General features: G+C 38.9%; 13 protein-coding genes across 13 annotated transcripts; 6 read left to right on the top strand and 7 right to left on the bottom strand.

The window, feature by feature from the left end:
• On the top strand, nt 1-594 carry NEPG_00308 (uncharacterized protein; the record flags this gene model as incomplete). Its single annotated transcript, XM_013202686.1, has 1 exon — nt 1-594. One exon carries the CDS (start codon nt 1-3, stop codon nt 592-594), a length of 594 nt encoding a protein of 197 aa, XP_013058140.1.
• Nucleotides 595-614: 20 nt separating this feature from the next.
• On the bottom strand, nt 615-2,243 carry NEPG_00307 (uncharacterized protein; the record flags this gene model as incomplete). The annotated part of the gene is made up of 1 exon (XM_013202685.1): nt 615-2,243. One exon carries the CDS (start codon nt 2,241-2,243, stop codon nt 615-617), a length of 1,629 nt encoding a protein of 542 aa, XP_013058139.1.
• A 15-nt stretch (nt 2,244-2,258) lies between these two features.
• On the bottom strand, nt 2,259-3,074 carry NEPG_00306 (uncharacterized protein; the record flags this gene model as incomplete). The annotated part of the gene is made up of 1 exon (XM_013202684.1): nt 2,259-3,074. One exon carries the CDS (start codon nt 3,072-3,074, stop codon nt 2,259-2,261), a length of 816 nt encoding a protein of 271 aa, XP_013058138.1.
• A 122-nt stretch (nt 3,075-3,196) lies between these two features.
• NEPG_00305 (uncharacterized protein) lies at nt 3,197-4,529 on the bottom strand (the record flags this gene model as incomplete). Its single annotated transcript, XM_013202683.1, has 1 exon — nt 3,197-4,529. One exon carries the CDS (start codon nt 4,527-4,529, stop codon nt 3,249-3,251), a length of 1,281 nt encoding a protein of 426 aa, XP_013058137.1. The 3' UTR covers nt 3,197-3,248.
• A 313-nt stretch (nt 4,530-4,842) lies between these two features.
• NEPG_00304 (uncharacterized protein) lies at nt 4,843-5,298 on the top strand (the record flags this gene model as incomplete). The annotated part of the gene is made up of 1 exon (XM_013202682.1): nt 4,843-5,298. The coding sequence occupies one exon, from the start codon at nt 4,843-4,845 to the stop codon at nt 5,296-5,298; it is 456 nt and encodes a 151-aa protein (XP_013058136.1).
• Nucleotides 5,299-5,957: 659 nt separating this feature from the next.
• On the top strand, nt 5,958-9,526 carry NEPG_00303 (DNA topoisomerase II; the record flags this gene model as incomplete). The annotated part of the gene is made up of 1 exon (XM_013202681.1): nt 5,958-9,526. One exon carries the CDS (start codon nt 5,958-5,960, stop codon nt 9,504-9,506), a length of 3,549 nt encoding a protein of 1,182 aa, XP_013058135.1. The 3' UTR covers nt 9,507-9,526.
• A 95-nt stretch (nt 9,527-9,621) lies between these two features.
• NEPG_00302 (uncharacterized protein) lies at nt 9,622-10,426 on the bottom strand. The gene has a single exon (XM_013202680.1). The coding sequence runs from the start codon at nt 10,191-10,193 to the stop codon at nt 9,627-9,629; it is 567 nt and encodes a 188-aa protein (XP_013058134.1). The 5' UTR covers nt 10,194-10,426; the 3' UTR covers nt 9,622-9,626.
• Nucleotides 10,427-10,525: 99 nt separating this feature from the next.
• NEPG_00301 (uncharacterized protein) lies at nt 10,526-12,085 on the bottom strand (the record flags this gene model as incomplete). Its single annotated transcript, XM_013202679.1, has 1 exon — nt 10,526-12,085. One exon carries the CDS (start codon nt 12,083-12,085, stop codon nt 10,604-10,606), a length of 1,482 nt encoding a protein of 493 aa, XP_013058133.1. The 3' UTR covers nt 10,526-10,603.
• Nucleotides 12,086-12,299: 214 nt separating this feature from the next.
• Nucleotides 12,300-12,560, bottom strand: NEPG_00300 (uncharacterized protein; the record flags this gene model as incomplete). The annotated part of the gene is made up of 1 exon (XM_013202678.1): nt 12,300-12,560. One exon carries the CDS (start codon nt 12,558-12,560, stop codon nt 12,300-12,302), a length of 261 nt encoding a protein of 86 aa, XP_013058132.1.
• Nucleotides 12,561-12,638: 78 nt separating this feature from the next.
• NEPG_00299 (uncharacterized protein) lies at nt 12,639-14,585 on the top strand (the record flags this gene model as incomplete). Its single annotated transcript, XM_013202677.1, has 1 exon — nt 12,639-14,585. One exon carries the CDS (start codon nt 12,639-12,641, stop codon nt 14,583-14,585), a length of 1,947 nt encoding a protein of 648 aa, XP_013058131.1.
• Nucleotides 14,586-14,617: 32 nt separating this feature from the next.
• Nucleotides 14,618-14,815, top strand: NEPG_00298 (uncharacterized protein; the record flags this gene model as incomplete). Its single annotated transcript, XM_013202676.1, has 1 exon — nt 14,618-14,815. One exon carries the CDS (start codon nt 14,618-14,620, stop codon nt 14,813-14,815), a length of 198 nt encoding a protein of 65 aa, XP_013058130.1.
• Nucleotides 14,816-14,985: 170 nt separating this feature from the next.
• Nucleotides 14,986-15,778, bottom strand: NEPG_00297 (uncharacterized protein; the record flags this gene model as incomplete). Its single annotated transcript, XM_013202675.1, has 1 exon — nt 14,986-15,778. The coding sequence occupies one exon, from the start codon at nt 15,776-15,778 to the stop codon at nt 15,158-15,160; it is 621 nt and encodes a 206-aa protein (XP_013058129.1). The 3' UTR covers nt 14,986-15,157.
• Nucleotides 15,779-15,819: 41 nt separating this feature from the next.
• On the top strand, nt 15,820-18,915 carry NEPG_00296 (uncharacterized protein; the record flags this gene model as incomplete). Its single annotated transcript, XM_013202674.1, has 1 exon — nt 15,820-18,915. One exon carries the CDS (start codon nt 15,820-15,822, stop codon nt 18,913-18,915), a length of 3,096 nt encoding a protein of 1,031 aa, XP_013058128.1.
• Nucleotides 18,916-18,928: the final 13 nt, after the last annotated feature.

Genomic DNA, 18,928 nt, shown 5'->3' with positions numbered 1-18,928 from the left:
ATGGCCAACCATGAAGCTGTAAACCATGAGATAATTACTACTTTAGGGGACTGTCCACCCTCCCAGGCACATCTTCACAGGATACCCACTGATAATATGCCATTCTATTGTGACTTATGTGAAGAAGTTCTTCTTAAGAAGGACATTCCCAGTCACGTATGCAGTGTGCCCGACAAGAAGCCAGAGCCAGAGAATACAAAATTCTATGACACGCACTGTGGAGTGGCAGATATTGATACTGGCACTGACTGCACCAGGAGTCTTAATTGTAAAGTACATTCTGTTATAATGAAAAGGTCCATCACAAAGAGGTCTCTCCCATACGATGTCCTTGTGAAGCGGGTTATTGAGGAGAGGAAGAAAAGGAAGATTGAGAAGGATGAGGTTAAACTTGATAAAAGAGAGAAATTAGAAGATCCAAATAATAAGCTAGAAGATTTAATATGCAGTAAGATCCTGTCACACGTCCCTGTGATTGAGAAGACCTTCTACTTACCTGAGATTAAGTTTGACACACTGGCTGTACGCAGCTTATTCTTTCAGCCGTTGAAGATATACAGAATGCAGAATGACAGGAAGTACACTAAAAAATAAACGCGTATTACTGATGTGATTTATTCTGGGAGTAAGTCATTTTTTATATGGAGAAGTGCTGCACTCAAGAGGTTCCTAGAGCCGATCACTCCATCGAGTGTGTACTTCCAGAGTCTCTTTGTGTTCAGGCTTGAATTAAGCAGTAGTACTATCATTAGTGCGTGTACTTCAGTTACTACGTCTTGTCCTTGTAGTTTAGTGTATGCCTCACAGAGTCGTATGTGGCTTTCAAGTGCTCTTATGCTTATATTATCTATTTCCTTTTGTTTTCTGTAGTATACTTCAATTATACGCTTGGACTCTTCTGAGAGTGTCACTGGGATTTTCTTTCTTTGTTCTATTAAGTTATGGATAAATACAGCGGAATCATCTTCTGGTGTTTTATCTATGTTTTTAATGGCTATTTCTTCATCTGATGCGAGGAGGTCATCTAGCCCCATGATAAGGTCGAATCGGCTGAGGAGTGGTGGGGATAGTTTAAGAGAGGGGAGTGCCCATTCTGGTTCTGTATTATGCCTGGCTGCTCCTATTATTGTACAGCGTGTGTCTAATTTTAAGAGGATTCCTGCTTTTGCGATTGTTATGGTTTGTTGCTCCATTGCTTCAAGGATCGATGCTTTCTCTTCTTTCTGTAGACTGTTAAAATCATCGATACAGCATATTCCCCTGTCTGCTTGAGGGATTGCTCCTGGTTCAATCATCCATTCTTTATTCTCTCTTGTGGCGCATGCTGTGAGTCCTGCGGATGAACAGGAATTTCCTGTGGTTTTTACTGCTGGTACAACAGTTTTAGCTGCAAAGTTAAGGAGGGTGCTCTTCCCTGACCCTGTCTTCCCAACGAGTAAAATATGGGAAGATACTCTGTTCTTACTCTGCGACTCATAATACATTTGTTCTGTTGTTATACTCTCTCTTTCTTTAACACTCCCGTCTTCATGCTCTTTTATTTGTGAGTCTTTACTGCTCTCTTGCCCGCCGACTGTACATATGAGCAGGGCTAGTTTAGCCTGTCTCATCCCAGCCAGGGAAGGTGCATACTTATCGATTACTTCTATTAGAAGGTCAAATTCATTCTCTGGCAGCATGATAGGCTCAGATTCTGTTTTTATTGTATGGTGGGTTACTTCAACTGCACGCAGTGCGTATTCACACTCTATTGGACATCCAAGCTTCAATCTACGCCAGAGAATTTCAACAACCCCAGAAACTCTAATCACTTCCCCTGGCTTGCAACTATTTATTAGTTTATTATGTAACTGTACAGTTATTGTTCTTGGGACGTACATCGTATTCCTCTCCTGTATTTTTATTTCCTGGTAGTCAATCTCCTTATCCGCAACCATCTTAAACTTAAGCAGCCCCATCTTCATCACTGTACCGTACACAGACACAAGCTGGTTATAGTGCTTAGATGATGGATACGCAGAAATATCATATGCACACGGAATATTACACAGTGGCATATTCGCATACCTCAATGACTCAATTAGTTTAAGTGCCCTCTCTGGATCCTTCTCATACTCTTCCATTATATCGATAGAATTCAAATTATCTCTCTCACTGCGCTTTACTCCTTCTCCAGTCCCCCTGGATAGTAAAGTATTTTCATTATTTCTATTTCCACCGTGACAATCCTCCCAGTCCCCCATTCTCTTCTGTTTTTTTCATTTTTTGTGTATTTTATTCTTTATGTACTGTCTTAGCTCATACTTTGTCTTTAAGTCTATTTTGTGTATTATTAGGGTGTAATATATTTGTGTATTATTGTACATTATGAAATTAGCTGAGGGATGACATGTCTTATACAGAATCACAAAAAATGACATTTCTCTAATTGACATTGCAGTTTTATACGAGTGAATCAACTTATTCGCACTCTCTTTGGTCCACGGTCCTTTCTGTATAAATGGCCGTATGCCAGCCCGCTTCTCCTTTAAGTTATAGCACCCAAAGAATCTGTCGTATACTTCCCTAGTGGTCCTAACCCCGTATTTATTATACTGCTGCATCTGCTGCATTATCTTGGTTTTGATTTTTTCATTTTTTTTGATTAGGCTGATTATATTTTTAAAGTCCTCGTAGGAATATCCATCAAGTGAGTACTCCTTTATTGCAAGAACTCTTCTTTCTTTTTCCAAGCACTCATTGCACCCGCATTTATTCTCTGTTATACAGGATATTCTGGCAAACCCATTTATTTTTAGGTTAGACATTAAGATGCCTGTGCTGGAGAGTTCTTTATGTGCGATCCTTTCAAGTAGTAATTTACTCTCTTTCGAAATTCTTACAACTTCTTTATCTACTGCATAATTCCCAAACCTTCTGGCAATGCACTTAAAGTACTTTATGGCAACTTCAGGCCGGATGAGTGAATACTTTTTGAACCTTATTTTTACTATTTGGTTGCAAAGTGTGTGACACACCAAATATTCTTTCTTTATGTATATTCTCTCCAAAAGATTCACTGAGCACTCCTTCATTGTAAACAATCTAAATAATAATATAAATAATAATGAAAATATTAATTATCTCCATGTAAATAGATTCCTTTCATTATTAAGAGATCCAATACTAGAATAATTTAAGTGTGTCAGGCACTAATCAGTGATTGTTTATTTTTATATAATTTGTAGCTTTATAAATGGATTTAATTATTATTTTTCGTGCAGTAGAAGGTATGTTGAACAAATAGAGAATAGGATACTTCCGATGAGTATGCCTTTAGAGGTATAATCAAATAATTTAACTTTGTTTTGTGAGTAGATGTATGCTATGCTTGGGAGAGTAAACATTATATAACAACTTGCAGTGCTTGCTATAAGTTTCATTACAAATATGTACTTAATCTTATAGAGTGATTCTATGAACACTGTTATTGTCATTATACTTGTGATTAATACTTCCACTACTCTTGGATTATTTCTGAATATGTTATTTTTGAATATAATGCTTAGGAAGGTAATTATAGAGTCTCTGGTTGGGTGCAGTTGTAATGGGTATGCTCCGAGTAGTACAATTACCATGGCCAATTTTGAGATTGTAATTAAGTGGAAGTACGTCCCTCCCCAAGTATCTCCAAAATTTGTCATAATTATTTTGTGGAAGGGTTTTTCTGTATTTGAGAGAACGTCCAGGATTGACGAGTTTTGTCCATTTCCTCCTGCTATGTATCCACCATTTGCTACAAAAAAGTATGCGATGCTGACTATTACAATAGCGTACGTTCCTACTTTTGCTCCATTTATTTTTGTTGGGTTTTTTAGCAGTGAGAAGACCTTTACCATATTCTGCTGGCACCCCAGTCCGAAAATATATCCACTGAGGGCTTTAAAAAGCCCTGCAGGCTCTTTTGTGGCTATGTTTAATCTATCCGTTGAAATTGATCCTTTTGGGAGGAAGAGTGCCAGAATTCCTGAGAGAAGAACAACAGAAGACAGGAAAATAACTGAAATAGTTGACAGTACAGATATAAATGCAAGTTTCTTCAAACTCTTTTGCATAGCAAGAACAGTCGGGATTATAAGAAGAAGTGCACTGCACATAATATTATACGGCATATAATCAACAGTATCCACCATATTAATAAGAGACAGTATAGACTCCTTTAAAATTAAAAGGTATACAGTAATTGCCCCAAATCCCTGTACGCCTATACACACTTCAGAAATATATCCCAGTATGGGGTGCGTATTCTGACATACTTTAAAGTATGAAGGACTCCTTGTATTCAATTCTTTAGCACAGTGCACTAACTGGTACAGTGTAAATGCACATATACCAGACACAAAAATAAGTATGGGCGCAGATAATAAATATCCAGATGCTTCTACAGCCGCAGGCAGTGTTAGTACACCAGATCCCAGTATAGATCCAATCATTGGAAACACGGCCTGTTTAACTGTCAGCGTATTACTCCTCTGTGCTTCTTTTACCATATTAATTTTAGATAAATTTTCTGTATAAATACCCCTATTAATCTCTCCCCTGGATAGTGGCACAGTTTCTCCTTTATTAAATTCTATTGAATTTCAGAGCACTTCTGCATATTTCACTAGAATAATTCATTTTTAATGGACTATTACACATGAAATTCTCATTTGAATAATAATCTATTACTACTAGTAGTGAGAATACGCTTATTCCACAGAATTATTAAATTTAAGTACATCCCTTTATTTTCCATTTAATAGGATTATCACAGGAGTACTTGCGGTATTACTCTTAAATATAAAATATTTATTTTATCCTATGACTGTGCTTATATTTGATTCACTTGTCTCTATTAGTATTAGAGAAATGCTAACTATATTATTGTGTTTCTCTCTTGTGGTGTATTCTACTGTGTACTATACTGTATACAGTACGTATGACTTATATTATATAATTGCCACTAGTTTTATTCTGTGCAGTGAATTGTCAATTGACAAAATTGCATTATTATTCTATTCTTACTTTTATTTTTACTTCCTGGTTCTTCTGTTTCTGCTGTTTTTAATATTCTTTGCCCTTCATTTCTGTTGTAATTTTACAGATAATATTGTAATAACCATCTCATCGATTGTGTGCTCTATGCTATTCATGATTATATTTTTCCTATTCACAAAAGAGCCCATAGATATGTTATCGTTTTTCATACGGGGACTATTATTCCTTGTGCTGGAAATGATAATTATTGCTGGTGTAATTGTCAACCAGAACCTATGAAATGTAATAAACTGTAATTATTATGTATGTACGAATATTCATTGGTTATTTTATATGTGCACTCTTTGGTTATTTATTATTCTGTATGAGTAGTCCTTTACTCTGTTTTCAGGCATCTCTTATTATGTATATTTTACAGTACTTATGCGTATATTACTATAAAGTTCTGTTACTTTATAGTATATGTGTATTATATTCTGGTTAATTTTCATTAATTATTGTACTATGTGTAATAATTCATTCTGTACATAATATAATAGTATATGTGCATTATATTATGTTCTATTTTAAATTTAAATATATTACACAATTACCAGAATATTTGAATTAATAATAATTGTGTAATATGTTTTATGCACCGTGTTGGTTATTCCGGGTTACATCCTTATTTTATTTATTGCATGATCTTTTTGATATTCTGCGTAACCTATAAATATAAAGAATTTTTATCAGAATTTTCATTCATCGGGAACAAATAATTCTGCTCAAAGAGTAAAAATCAGAAAACAATCTGAAATCTTCTAAATTTAAATACTCAATGTGTTATAAGTTTTGTTATTTTGAATTTCGGGTTAATTCGGGGTGGAGGTCTCTTGATATTTTACTTATTAGTTAGAGACGGGAATTATTTAGTTCGATTCTTGGATATTTTCTTTTTCATGTCACAGAAACCAAAGACAGTAGAGGAGATATACCAGAAGAAAACACCAATTGAGCACGTTCTGTTACGGCCGGATACTTACATAGGATCTGTACAGCCAGAGACACGGACTATGTACGTATGGTGTGCTGACAAGATGAAAATGGTAAGGAAGGAGGTTACGTATACCCCAGGACTCTACAAAATATTTGACGAGATTCTAGTGAATGCAGCTGATAATAAGACCAGGGACAAGCGAATGAAAGAGATTCGTATTGATGTGGACATAAAAAACTCGACAATTTCTGTTAGTAATGACGGCCAGGGAATACCTGTTGTTATCCATGCGAAGGAGAACGTGTATGTACCAGAACTTATTTTTGGGCACTTACTGACGTCTTCTAACTATGATGATGCAGAGAAGAAAATGACTGGTGGTCGGAATGGGTACGGAGCAAAGCTCTGTAATATTTTCAGTACTAAGTTTGTCATAGAAACAGCAGACAAGAAGAACAAGAAGAAGTTCAGGCAAGTATACACGAATAACATGTTAAAAAAGGAAGAGCCAGAGATTGAACCATTCACTGGGGAGGAGTACACAAGAGTCACATTCCAGCCGGATTTAGCCAAGTTCAGTATGAAGAGGATAGATGACGACTTTATGTCCCTGATTATGAAGAGAGTGTATGACTTAGCAGGGACTGTTGGGGATATTTCTGTGTACTTTAATGGGGAGAAGATTCCCGTGAGTAATTTCAGAGAGTACATAAAGCTGTTCTTTGATAATGATGTAGAGATAGTGTACGAGTCCAAGGGCCGGTGGGAGATTGCATATGTCCTAGGGGATGAGCAGTTCCAGCACGTGAGTTTTGTAAATAGGATATCCACGCCACGGGGGGGTACGCATGTGAATTATATTGCAGACCAAATTGTTTCTGCTGTGGTGGAGCAGGCAAAGAAGGTAGAGAAAGGACTGGTAGTACGGCCTATACAGGTGAAAGCCAATATCTTTCTGTTCTTGAACTGTCTGATTGAGAATCCTGCATTTGACTCACAGACCAAGGAGACTCTCACGCTAAAACAGTCATCATTTGGGTCTAAGCACACTCTAGGGAGCAAGTTTATATCTGAAATAATGAAAAGTGGGATTGTAGAGAAATCGGCATACGCTGCCAGAGCCAAGCAGACGCAGCAGCTTAAGAAGACAGATGGCCATAAGACATCCAAACTCAGAGGAATTCCAAAACTTGATGATGCAAATAATGCAGGCACGCGGTATGCTGCTCAGTGCACTTTAATACTAACTGAAGGAGACTCTGCTAAATCTTTAGCTGTGAGTGGTCTCTCTGTCATAGGAAGGGATAATTATGGAGTATTTCCTCTGCGGGGTAAGCTTTTGAATGTAAGAGAAGCCACGCATAAGCAGCTAATGGAGAACATGGAAATAAACAACATCAAGAAAATCATGGGTCTCCAGCACGGGAAGGAGTATGCAACCACAGAAAGTCTGCGGTATGGGCATTTAATGATCATGACGGATCAAGACCATGATGGGAGTCATATTAAAGGTCTGATCATAAACATGCTTGACCATTTCTTCCCATCTCTTCTTAAAATCAAAGGGTTCTTACAGGAGTTTATCACCCCGATCGTACGGGCAACAAAGGGGAGCATGTCCAGGGACTTCTTCACAATTCCAGAATTTGAGTCCTGGTGCGAGACATCTGAAGGCAGAGAAAATGGATGGAAAATCAAGTACTACAAGGGTCTGGGTACAAGCACTGCCAAGGATGCCAAGGACTATTTCTCCAATCTAGACTTCCACATTAAAGAGTTCATCCCCATGGACTCCACGGACAGGGATAAAATAGAACTTGCATTCAGTAAGAAGAGAATTGAGTCCAGAAAGGTGTGGCTTAAGGAATTTGTTCCTGGGACGTATTTGGATAACAGGGTGCAGGCTATTTCCATAAAGAACTTTATCGATAGAGAGTTAATCCACTTCTCACTTGCAGATAATATTAGGTCGATCCCTAATGTAATTGATGGGATGAAGCCTGGGCAGCGTAAGATTATTTACTGTTGCTTTAAGAGGCAGCTCAAGTCTGAAATTAAAGTGGCACAGCTGGCAGGTTATGTTTCAGAGCACTCGGCGTACCATCATGGGGAGCAGAGTTTATGCTCAACAATTGTAAATCTTGCCCAGGACTATGTTGGATCGAACAACATTCCTCTGTTACAGCCTATTGGACAGTTTGGAACCCGTTTACAGGGTGGAAAGGATGCAGCCAGTCCTAGGTATATATTTACTGCACTGCAGCAAATAACCAGGTACATATTCAGAGAACAAGACGACCATCTTTTAAACTACTTAAAGGACGACAATCTAATGGTAGAGCCTGATATGTACATTCCAATTATACCGATGGTTCTAGTGAATGGATCAGAAGGTATTGGTACAGGATGGAGTACATGCATTCCATCATATAATCCGATTGAGATAGTGGATAATGTTAAAAGAATGATAAATGGCCACGAACCCGAGGATATGATGCCGTGGTACAAAGGCTTTGCAGGCGAGTGCGAAGATTTAGGAGGTGGAAAGTACAGGACTACAGGTACTTTTGAACTTGAGACTGGTAAGATAAACATTCTAGAACTCCCAATCGGTACATGGACTCAGAACTACAAAGACTTCCTAGAGACGTTAATAGAGTCCGGCGACATAAAAGACTTCCGAGAGTATAACACAGACACTAAAGTATACTTTGAAGTGATAGTGTCCAAACAAAAAGTAAATGTACCAAAGGTCTTCAAGCTCAGCAGTCAAATATCAACTGCTAATATGGTAGCATTCAACAGCAAAGGTGTCCTACAGAAATATACCAGCCCCAGTGAGATACTCAAAGAGTTCTACCCCGTACGAAGAGATTTATACGTCAGGAGAAAAGACTTTTTATTGAAGAAGCTGAATGTTGAAATGACCATCCTAGAGAATAAAGTTAGGTTTATTAAGGAAGTAGTAGCAGACACTCTAAAAATAGTCAAAAGAAAGTCTGCTGATATTGTTAAGGAACTCACTGATAAAGAGTACACAAAAAAGGACAATTCCTACGACTACCTCCTAACCATGTCAATTGCCTCACTTACTGTAGAGAGAATAGACAAGCTAGAGAATGAGTCAAGCACAAAGAGGAAGGAGTATAACACACTAAAGAACATCTCCATTGAGGACATGTGGATATCTGATTTAGACGAGTTTTTAAAGCATCTAGACTTATCAGTAAAGAATGACGACAATCCCAGACCAAAAAGAAAAGGCAGGAAGATCAAGCAACCCGTAATTTCCAAGGAAATCAAAAACAACCCCCAGAAACCGCCAAAGAATAAAAAGGAGAAGGTTTCAGTCCTGGACAGTGAGAGCGACTTCTCACACACCACAGTAGATGACAGTATGACAAGTCCTTCTCACACGAGCAAAGCAAAAGGGAGTAAGAAAGTGACCTCTTCAAAATCAGAAACCATGCCATGGAATCGAACCTTACTGAGCACAGATGAGGATGATTAAGGACTTAATGAAAATAAAGAACTCTATCAAAATTTAATAATTAAATTTAAAGTGTACATATAAAAATACAATCTGTACGCTTTAAATTTAAAAATCAAAATTATAAGCCAAGGAACACATTTATTTACTCTTTTCAATCTCATTTAGGAGCACAACTGGTCTAACAGTTGCACATATAAAGCTGTTTATGTCTAATTCATCGAGGTACTCTTTCATTTCTCCTGGGATTCTTCTGGGGATATTATTCATTAACTCTTGTATTGAGTTCATTGTTTCTGGGTCGTACGGTCTGTCTCCATTTTCAACTGCCTGCAAGTACTCTTCTATTGTACTGAGTCCATTTGACAGTTCTGCCAGTGCCTGTTTTATTCGGCATATTTTATTCTCTACATCTCCAATGTTTATATCTTTTATTTCCTCTACTAATTGTTCAACACCCACTTCCTCGGCTTCTTCTGCCTCTATTTCAAACGGGACATGTGCAAACACGAACTGTGTCGATTCATTATTTGTTGTACTCTCCCTTTCTAATTTATAGCACTTAACAGGACTCCCTTCATGCGCATTCTCTACATTAATCACTGCCAGGATTGGGTCTTTGCAATAACTCCGGAATGTCTGTGTAATTTGTAAATCATTTTTATGCAAGTGTTCTCCTGTGTGGTACCACCCAATGATAGATTCCATATTATTTACTTATTGAACAGCTTATACATATTCTCATTATAAGACGTGTCAAAGAACCATACATTCGGATTGTCCTCTAGCTCATCAAATGGCACGGCGTATGAATTTGTCACATGGACAACTCCATTTTCCACCTTCCCCAATAAAGTACCAACAACTCTTGGCTGGTCCATTCTTCTGTAATGATCCGTGGCTGAGAGTAAGACCAGTGGGTGCACTACAATTGCCTTTCTAAGTGACAGCATAACAAACAAAATTAAAATGAAATTATTAAAAATAGAATTATTTCTGTAATGAAGCCCATAAATAATCACGGATGTACAGAAATTATACAGGACAAGATAAGATTTATTATTGGGCGTGCTGAATACCATATTCATACGCATATTTTATTACACAATGTAAATAGTCTATACGCACTTTTTTCTTAAGTGACCAGAAAGTGTCCATCTGGCAAGAAGAATTGAGTGCATGTTTATATTGATCAGGTAGGATGTAAACATAAAGACAAGACCTATAATCTGTCCTATAGTAAAACTGTGCCCGTAGAAAATAGTAGATAAAAACAGAGAAAAGAATTTCATGCCAATTTGAAGGCTCATTCTTGTATTGTCCTTCCTTTGGGATAAAAAGCTTTCCTGTGAGGAGAGTCTTCTTATGTAGTAAAGTGCACATGATGCAATGAATATATCCTTTTTGAATGATGGAGACCAGTCACTCTCATGGAAGCTGTACAGAAGTAAAATAAAGCAGAGGCTCACTGCACTTAACAAATTAATCCCAAACACAAAAAGGTCCGACTGGATTCCTAACTCTTGGCATATAATTATCTGTCCCGTCTCCATGGCCACTTCCATTAAAGAGTGAAATGCTAAATACGATGCAGCGATAATCTTCCTTTTCTCTAAAAATGCGTGAAAGTACAAATCATTCTTCCCTGTGGATATCATTTTAATGAACGACAGTGCAAGGTAATTCATCTCTGGAGTGTACAATTTATCATTTGTTCCCATGATTTTCTTAAATACGGTTTTAATCCTTTCCTTACCAATAATTTCATTTCCTCTGTCTCCGTGTAATAAAAGCAGAGTTCTGTAATAAGTCCTGGCTTGTTCTTTAAGAGGCCTGGAATAATCCTGTAGTGGCAATTCATTATTTATAATTTTATCAATAAACCCGTCCTCTTCATTAGACGCATCGTACGGGGAAAGAACATCTCTGGCATAAAAATAAAGAAATCGAAGGGACATCCGGACGATCTTAACTTTATCATATTCTTGGATGGCTCTTGGATCATCCAGCGCATTTAACTTCTTCAAGTAGTAAATACTCTCTACACCCTCTTCCGGTGAGAATAAGTATATGAATATCCCAATTGTAGCCATACTCGTAGACATAAGGATTCTGTAAGATACAATACTCCCAATAATACTTAAAGGACTAGGGAATAGTCTAAATGATCGAATAACAGCAACCATTGGGTATGACATATGGTCTAGGCTTTTATACAGCATAAGCTTATTTGAAATATTTATAGCAACCAGTGCAAGTATGGTTATAATTAATCTGCACTGATTAAGGTGCTCCCTTAAACTGTGTGAGCTTCTTATATCATCAATCCCATAATCGGTGGTTTTAGTCCGTTTAACTACCCTGGAATATTTTCCAGCTGTATCCACAGACTTTCCTGGTTTAGTAGAAAACTTCTTCTTCCTGGGATTCATGGCAAGGGATAGTGCTGAGAGTGCAATGTACACAATAGATTGCATGAAAATAATCATTATCCCATCCATGGCCCTGTACTCTTTCACTCCAAATGTAAGCATGCTTTCATTATAATGCGAGTGAATTATTCGTAATGCGTACTCAAACATATTCGTGGCACTCTTCATAAAAACCATCTTTTCTAAGTTTGAAATTTATTTTTATGTATGTTGTCCTGTCCTGGGAAGTCTGCGCTACGGCTTGGTCCTTTATTTAGTATTTATTTATTTTCATTTTGTATTCTATACTGGGTAATAATAGAATACCTGAATATAATTATAGCAAATTCAGAAAAACAAAAATACCAAATGTGTAATTAACTGAGCTGTACGGGGAAAGTACTTATTTACTCTGCAGTGACAAGTAATCATCAAGTGTGAAGCAGATATAATTACTGGATGAGTTTGGGATGGAGAGTTCTTCAGATACGGAGTAGTGTGTGGAGAGAAATTTCCATAGCATATCTCCAGTAATGGCGTTTGGTTTTTTTAACTTTCTTAGAGTGCTTGCCATAATAAAGTGTCTGGCGGGTCCTTCTGGGAAGACGTCGCTTAGTGCCTTTAGAATTCGAATGTTCATTACCACTTCGGATGGAACAGTCATTAGCAAATATTTTCACACGGCGTATTCTTATACTGTAGAATTATATAGACAAGCGAAATATTTTCACCCCTGTAAAATATGCAAGATTATAGAAAGCGAGGAAGAAAGCCTCGGGAAGGAGAGAAAATGGACCGAATGGATGTTGTTTGTTTTAAATGCCCGTACATTGCATGCGGCCTACAATACCAATCCAGTCTTGGATACAAAAGACACTTAATGTATTATAAGCATTCAATTTTCACTCCGTCAAGTAAAAAAATAGTCTGTGGGTATATGGACTGCACAGCAACGGAAAATCTGAGGGATCATATTACGCGCGAGCACATGGCAGATGCAGTGGATCTTCTTGAGGCGTACGACATAATGATAAAAGTAGGGGAGGAGACTGAAGAAGTAAGCACTGCCGGACTAATTGGGGATATAGTGCACGATGAGGGTCTTTTAGACATATCTAAAGTTATTGCAGAAGGTGGCATATTAAAGGACATTCTTCTGTCTATTTTCCCAAAGGGTGTGACTCTCATTATAGACCCAGAGACATTTACAGAGAGCAACCAAATATTCTATTGCAGGATTCCCGGGTGTGGCCGGCAGTTCAAGAGTTTAATGGCGTACAAGTACCACTGCGGGAAGTTTACGCATTTTTTCAAGTCAATAATAGACGACTACGTTGAAAAGCATGGTCCTCTTGACTATGAGGAGGTGAAGAGTATTTTCAAGAAAAAGTTCAATTTAGAGAACAGATTCTTATTGGAGGGTATATCCCACCATCTCATGCGCATGCCAGACCAGCACTACAACTTCATTTTCACATTCGATGACTCCCAGCTGGGCCACGAAAAAAGAAGAATAAAGAAGAGGGGGGCTGACTCAATTTCTGAATACAGCATAGGCTCTGAGGACAGGCATGAGTACGACGAAGATGATGTAAAGCGGGTTAAGGAAGACGAGGCGCACGATGCATCGCGGTTTAAAATAGACTCGATTGTTTTCAATGGCCGGCAATTACCGCACATGCAAAGCTACGAGCAGGGCAGAGTTGCCTTCCTTAACTTATACTTAGAGTCTACTCTTCTGGCGGTGGTAGATGATCACGTGATAGTTGGGACTAAAGGAGAGGCAGATGAGGAAGATGAGCAGCAAGAGTCTGGGAAACCCCAAAATATATTCTTGTTCTCCACCGGAAATGCCATGTTCTTTGTCTTAAACAGAAACAAAATACTCTCAGAGATAACTTTTGAGGGGTACGGATTCCCCAGGAAACTTCTCCCATACACAGAGAAGACAGTTCTTGTGCTGTTCAATGACGGTGTGCTCAGAGAACTTATTTTCACAGAGGAGAAGAAACTGGAAATATCCAAGGAAATTAAGACAAAAGCACAAGTGGTCAGTTTCGCACTATTCAATGGAGAAATAATCGTATGCAGTCATAGAGTGCTAATTAATCTCGCGAATAAAAAAGAAAAGCCATTTGAGTCTCCAATTATCTCACTGGAAACCACAGACACGTCTATTATTGTGGTAGACTCAAACGGAAGGACGTACTGTATTAATGAAAACTTTGAAGAAATATGTGCAGTCCCCTCTAAAGTAGGAACAAACGTAGTATCCGGCTTAGAAGGAGAACCAGACACATTCTTCATAAGTAACTCACTCTACGGCCTGGGAAGAATATACTGTGCATCTTCTAATAGTACGCTACTAACATCACCACACGCATGTTCACACGCAATTCTTATAAAGCCCGGATTTATTGTCTCTTCCGGACTGGACGGATCCCTGTGCGTATCTGCGTACAGAACAGACCCAAAGGTGTACATGAAAGTGCTCAGAACAGAAATAAGGAATGACGAATTATTCATAGCCACCTCAGAAGAAGAGCATGCATTAGTGGAAAATGTCCAGCCAATTCCACCAAATGATTACAGAGTCACAATCCAAGGAATTGTAAAGCACAGAACAAATTTAGTGGCAGTCCTAGCCTGTGGCATGGTAATAATTATAGATAACTTTTTCAGAGAGTAGAAAATTAAAAAACAACTGAAAATATTTTATTTATGAATACACTGCTTGTCTGCACAGGATTAGCTGTTCTCCCACTATCGACCTATTTTATTATGGGGGTTCTTGGGGCGAATACGCTTTGGAAATCCTTTATTTCTATGTTATTTATGGTATTTTATATAATATTCATAACTATACTGGCAGTGAGGAAGGCAGAATCAGAAGAGCTCAGAACAAAAAAGAACACTTAACAAGAATATTCAATGAATACGCGGTACGCCTTAAATATCCCCGTACAGAAACACACAAATTCTCATTTTATTTATGATGATTAATAAATTCTCAGCATATCTTATACAGTACTTTACAAAGATTTATGGCCAAGAACTAAATAGAAATAAGAATTAATGGACATTCTCATAATTTATGGAATGATTATATTCTGTATATACTTCTGGTGTATTGCCTGTTTGTGATTCAGAGTATTACTGAACTTTAGTCTATAAATATCTGGCAGTGCAGCCCGAATTAACCTAAAATTACATTTCAGTATAATGCTACGCATGGTTAAATAAAAACTGCATTGCCCTGGGCTATACTTGATCAAATTCATTATTCAAGAATTCATCTATGCTTATATCCTCAGACTCTGCTGGTGGCTGTGCGGGTATGTCTAGCAGGATATTCCCTATTTCTGTGTTGTCCTTTAGCCGGAGTGTTTCTTCTTTTGTTTCTTGTTTGTTAAATATCCTTATGAATGCCCGCACCAGCTCGTTTATGGTTCTGTCTTGCTGGTCTACTTTTTTCTTAAGAATGTACACTTCCCTGGAGAGTTTTCTGTTCATTTCATTCATTGCTGACATATTATTATGAAGAACTGCTTGGTTATTCTGCACAATCGCCAGCTCATTTATTTTCTCATTCGGCAGTATTGCCTTTCTCTTCAAGACTTCAAGTAAATGTGGAGATCCCTTGATGAATTTAGGGTTTGTGAACTCATCTACACCGAGTCTCTTCTCCTTTGAGAATCCGTAATTATTCAGCTGTCTAATAAAAGTGCCATATTCATCTGACTTGCACAGTTTAGAGAAAGAGTTTCTCATAAATTCTGCTTTGTCTAAAATGACAAAGCCATTCCCCTCTTCATTCCAGACAATAGATGGATCTGTCTCTGAGCAAACCACGGAGTATAAATTTCTGAGGAACTTGTGCATAGGAATAAAAGAAATTGAATTTTTATGTTTTTTTAATAGCAATGTACGGAGTGTTTAACAAACTAGTCAGTGCTGCGTATACCGCAGTTGAAAAAATAGCAGACTTTATAGCAGCAGACGTACCAGAAGATAAGGAAGAATTGTATTTTGATGCATTTTCACTTACACCTGGAGAGTATCGGGGAATATACAAAAACATTCATGATATAATAGAGGAAGGTGATGAGCTAGAAGAAGAGCAGATTGACAAGATATCTTCACTACTAAACACTGTTGTAAAGGAGGAGGACCTACCTGAGTACATGGATAATATGCGGTTTATTAAGGAACTGGCACAGGGGAAGGTGGTTAGCCAGGAGATGGAGACTGAGTTCATACAGTATATTGCAGGAAAGAACAAGAGAAAGTATGAAGAGTCTGACATTGATGTAAATACAAATGCAGAAGGCGACTCAGTGAGCTCTGTTAAGTATGTCAAGCCAAGTGAGATCAGTATAGAGCATGCAGGCATTGCGATAGACACGGGTTTAGAGCCTATAAACATTACTGGGTTTACAGCACCAGACTATGACGAGAGTGTTGACTGGGAGGCAGAAAGAAAAAAAGAATTAAGAAGGGTAGATGATGTACTGGCGCTTGGTCTGAATCCGTTTAACAAATTTAGGGATGATGATGGGGTTGTGAAGTATCCTAGCATAGACAGCGATGCAGAGATAATACAGTATGACAAAGAAAGGAATGTTCTTCGGTACAGTCTTCGTGATGACCCAAGAAAAGACAAGTACTTGCCGTACTACTGCATACACCCAGCAGAGAACAGGATTGTTAAGTCAGTAGGAATTCCCCCTGGTGCGGTGCCCAGTCTGATGAAGCTGCAGATGAAAGAGAAGGGATTCATTAAAGAGGGCGGTCGGCTAGAGAGAGACCAGTACCACGCAGACAAAACAGACAGGTGGTCAAGAATCATTAGAGAGCAGAAAGAGAGAGAGAAAAGAGAGCAGCAGAGAAGACTAGATGAAGCAAGAAAGCGGTTTAATGAGGAGTACGCAGAGAGAGAAAGACTGCGACTTCTTCAGGAAGAAGAGCTCAGGAAAGTAGAGCAGAGCAAGCAGAAGGATCCAATTAGGGAGAAGATGGCTAAAATCAGCGAGGATATTGACAGAGAAAGAGCCGGTAAAGACTATCAGATGATACACTCAAAAAGAAAGTCTCCAGAAGCACAGAAGGCACTTAATGATCTTATATACGATGCGATTAGAGACACATCCAAAGGCATCTATGAACCACACCACCATAAGAATGCCATGGATTTATATAAAGGGTCACTTGAAACAGCTAAAAAGACAAAATTATCGGAAGGCACTGGCAACCTGTCAAACACGCCCAGTTTAAATGTAGAGCAAGCCACACCGCACGTACTCCAACCAGGCAGTGCACAGGCCACTGAACAAAATAATACAAAGACAGATAAGCCATCCCATGCCACTAAGAGTCCATTAGAAAGCATTAAATCGGATAAAGGCATGGCTGGGCTTAATAAGCCAGAGGGAGTCATCAGTAATACAGCAGGAATGGACAGTAAATCAACCACTGCCCTGGGTAATAGAAGTGTTCTTAGTGGGAGTAATTCATTCTTATCTGGGGCAGATGGACTAAGTCCAAAGCCCACTGGGGGCACTGCACTGAACAGTTTCAAAGATACTCCAAAATTCGGATTTGGCAGTGGAAGTGCCGTGGGTGGCAGTCATTTAGGAAGTGGATTATTTGGTCATTCTGAGCATAGCTCTTTATCCGGATCTGGTGATAAAAGCAGAAACAGTTTTGGTGGCAGCAGTACTCAGATGGATTCGTCAAGTATCCCATCAACTGACTCTATTAATCTTCCCAGAGAGACCATGGATGGCGTACAGCAGAAGTCTCAGGGCACGTCTTTTTCTCAGAGCAGCCTGTTAGGCAAACCATTAAGTTCTAATGGCCATTTAGGCAGTCAAAGTTTGTTTGGCAGTGCGAGTACCACTGGAAGTATGCTCTTTAACAGTCCTGGATCTGATGCCGTTCAAAAAACTTCCATAAATACAGAACAGGAGCAGACTCTGGCGAGTAATAGTACACTACTGGGACTAAGCCAGGGAATAAAGCAGGCTAATCAGGAGGGATTAGATGAGAAGAAGTCTTTTTTAGGGACTGGCTCACCAGCAAACAACCCATCCAGAATTTCAATGAATGATTATACACAATCACCACTAGAAGCATTCCAGAAAAGAATCTTACGGCCATCCCAGTCATCTGATGAAGCACCTTCACAAGCACAGTCCGGCATGAGCTCATTTGCCTCACCAAGCACTGAGCGGCCTTCTGTGGAGTCAAACAGTTTTACGAGCAGGTCCAATAATCCACTTAGTCCTGCTGAGAAGAGTCCAGAAGTGTCACGGGGCCACAGTGAGCAGAATGGACTGGCCGATCCGATAGGGCAGAGACAGAGCAGTCTTTTTACTGGCAGCAGTTTTAAGCCAAATTCATTATTTGGCCAAAATACTGGGCACTCGCAGTCCTCGCCGCTGGGCAGTCTATCCGACAGAAGCCAGGAGCCCACCACAGGAACTTCTGGATTTAGCACGGGATTAGGAAGCACTATAAGCACTCCACAGTCCGCAATGAGCAGCCGGTTTAATAGTCTAACCACTCCACCCACTGGAGAGGCACAAAACTCTTCTCCACCCACAGGAGAGGCCAGTTCTCTGCTGCTCAGTAATAGTAGCACCGGCAGTCCAATGAACATGCCAAGTACAAGTGCAGTGCAGACCCCCACTAGACTAACAAACACTTTCTCAGGCAGTACAGGCCAAATGAATTCCATTACAAATCCATTTGGTGGAAGCACGGGAAATATCTTAGAAAACAGGCAGCAACTATTCTCAAACCCACAGGGTAGCTCTCTGTTCTCAAACCTTTCCCAGCAGGCTCCCTCCAACTCCAGCTTATTTAATAACACCGGGAATAGCACACCCCCCCAGGGAACAGAAACACCCCAACAATCCATTTTTTCCAGTAATCAAGATGGAAACACAGAATATGTAAACCCCTTTGCTGGCAAGGATACAGTCAGAAAGAGATCTTCTTTCATGTTCAAAAAATAAATTCGGTTTCATA

Source organism: Nematocida parisii, assembly GCF_000250985.1.
Source record: "Nematocida parisii ERTm1 unplaced genomic scaffold supercont1.1, whole genome shotgun sequence".
Lineage (NCBI taxonomy): Eukaryota > Fungi > Microsporidia > Nematocida > Nematocida parisii.
The sequence above is the reverse complement of the archived record's forward strand: the minus strand, read 5'-3'. Positions and strand labels throughout refer to the sequence as shown.

Bases quoted from the DNA above. Each gene is read 5' to 3' on its own strand.
- NEPG_00302 (XM_013202680.1), bottom strand. From the start codon at position 10,193: ATGGAATCTATCATTGGGTGGTACCACACAGGAGAACACTTGCATAAA.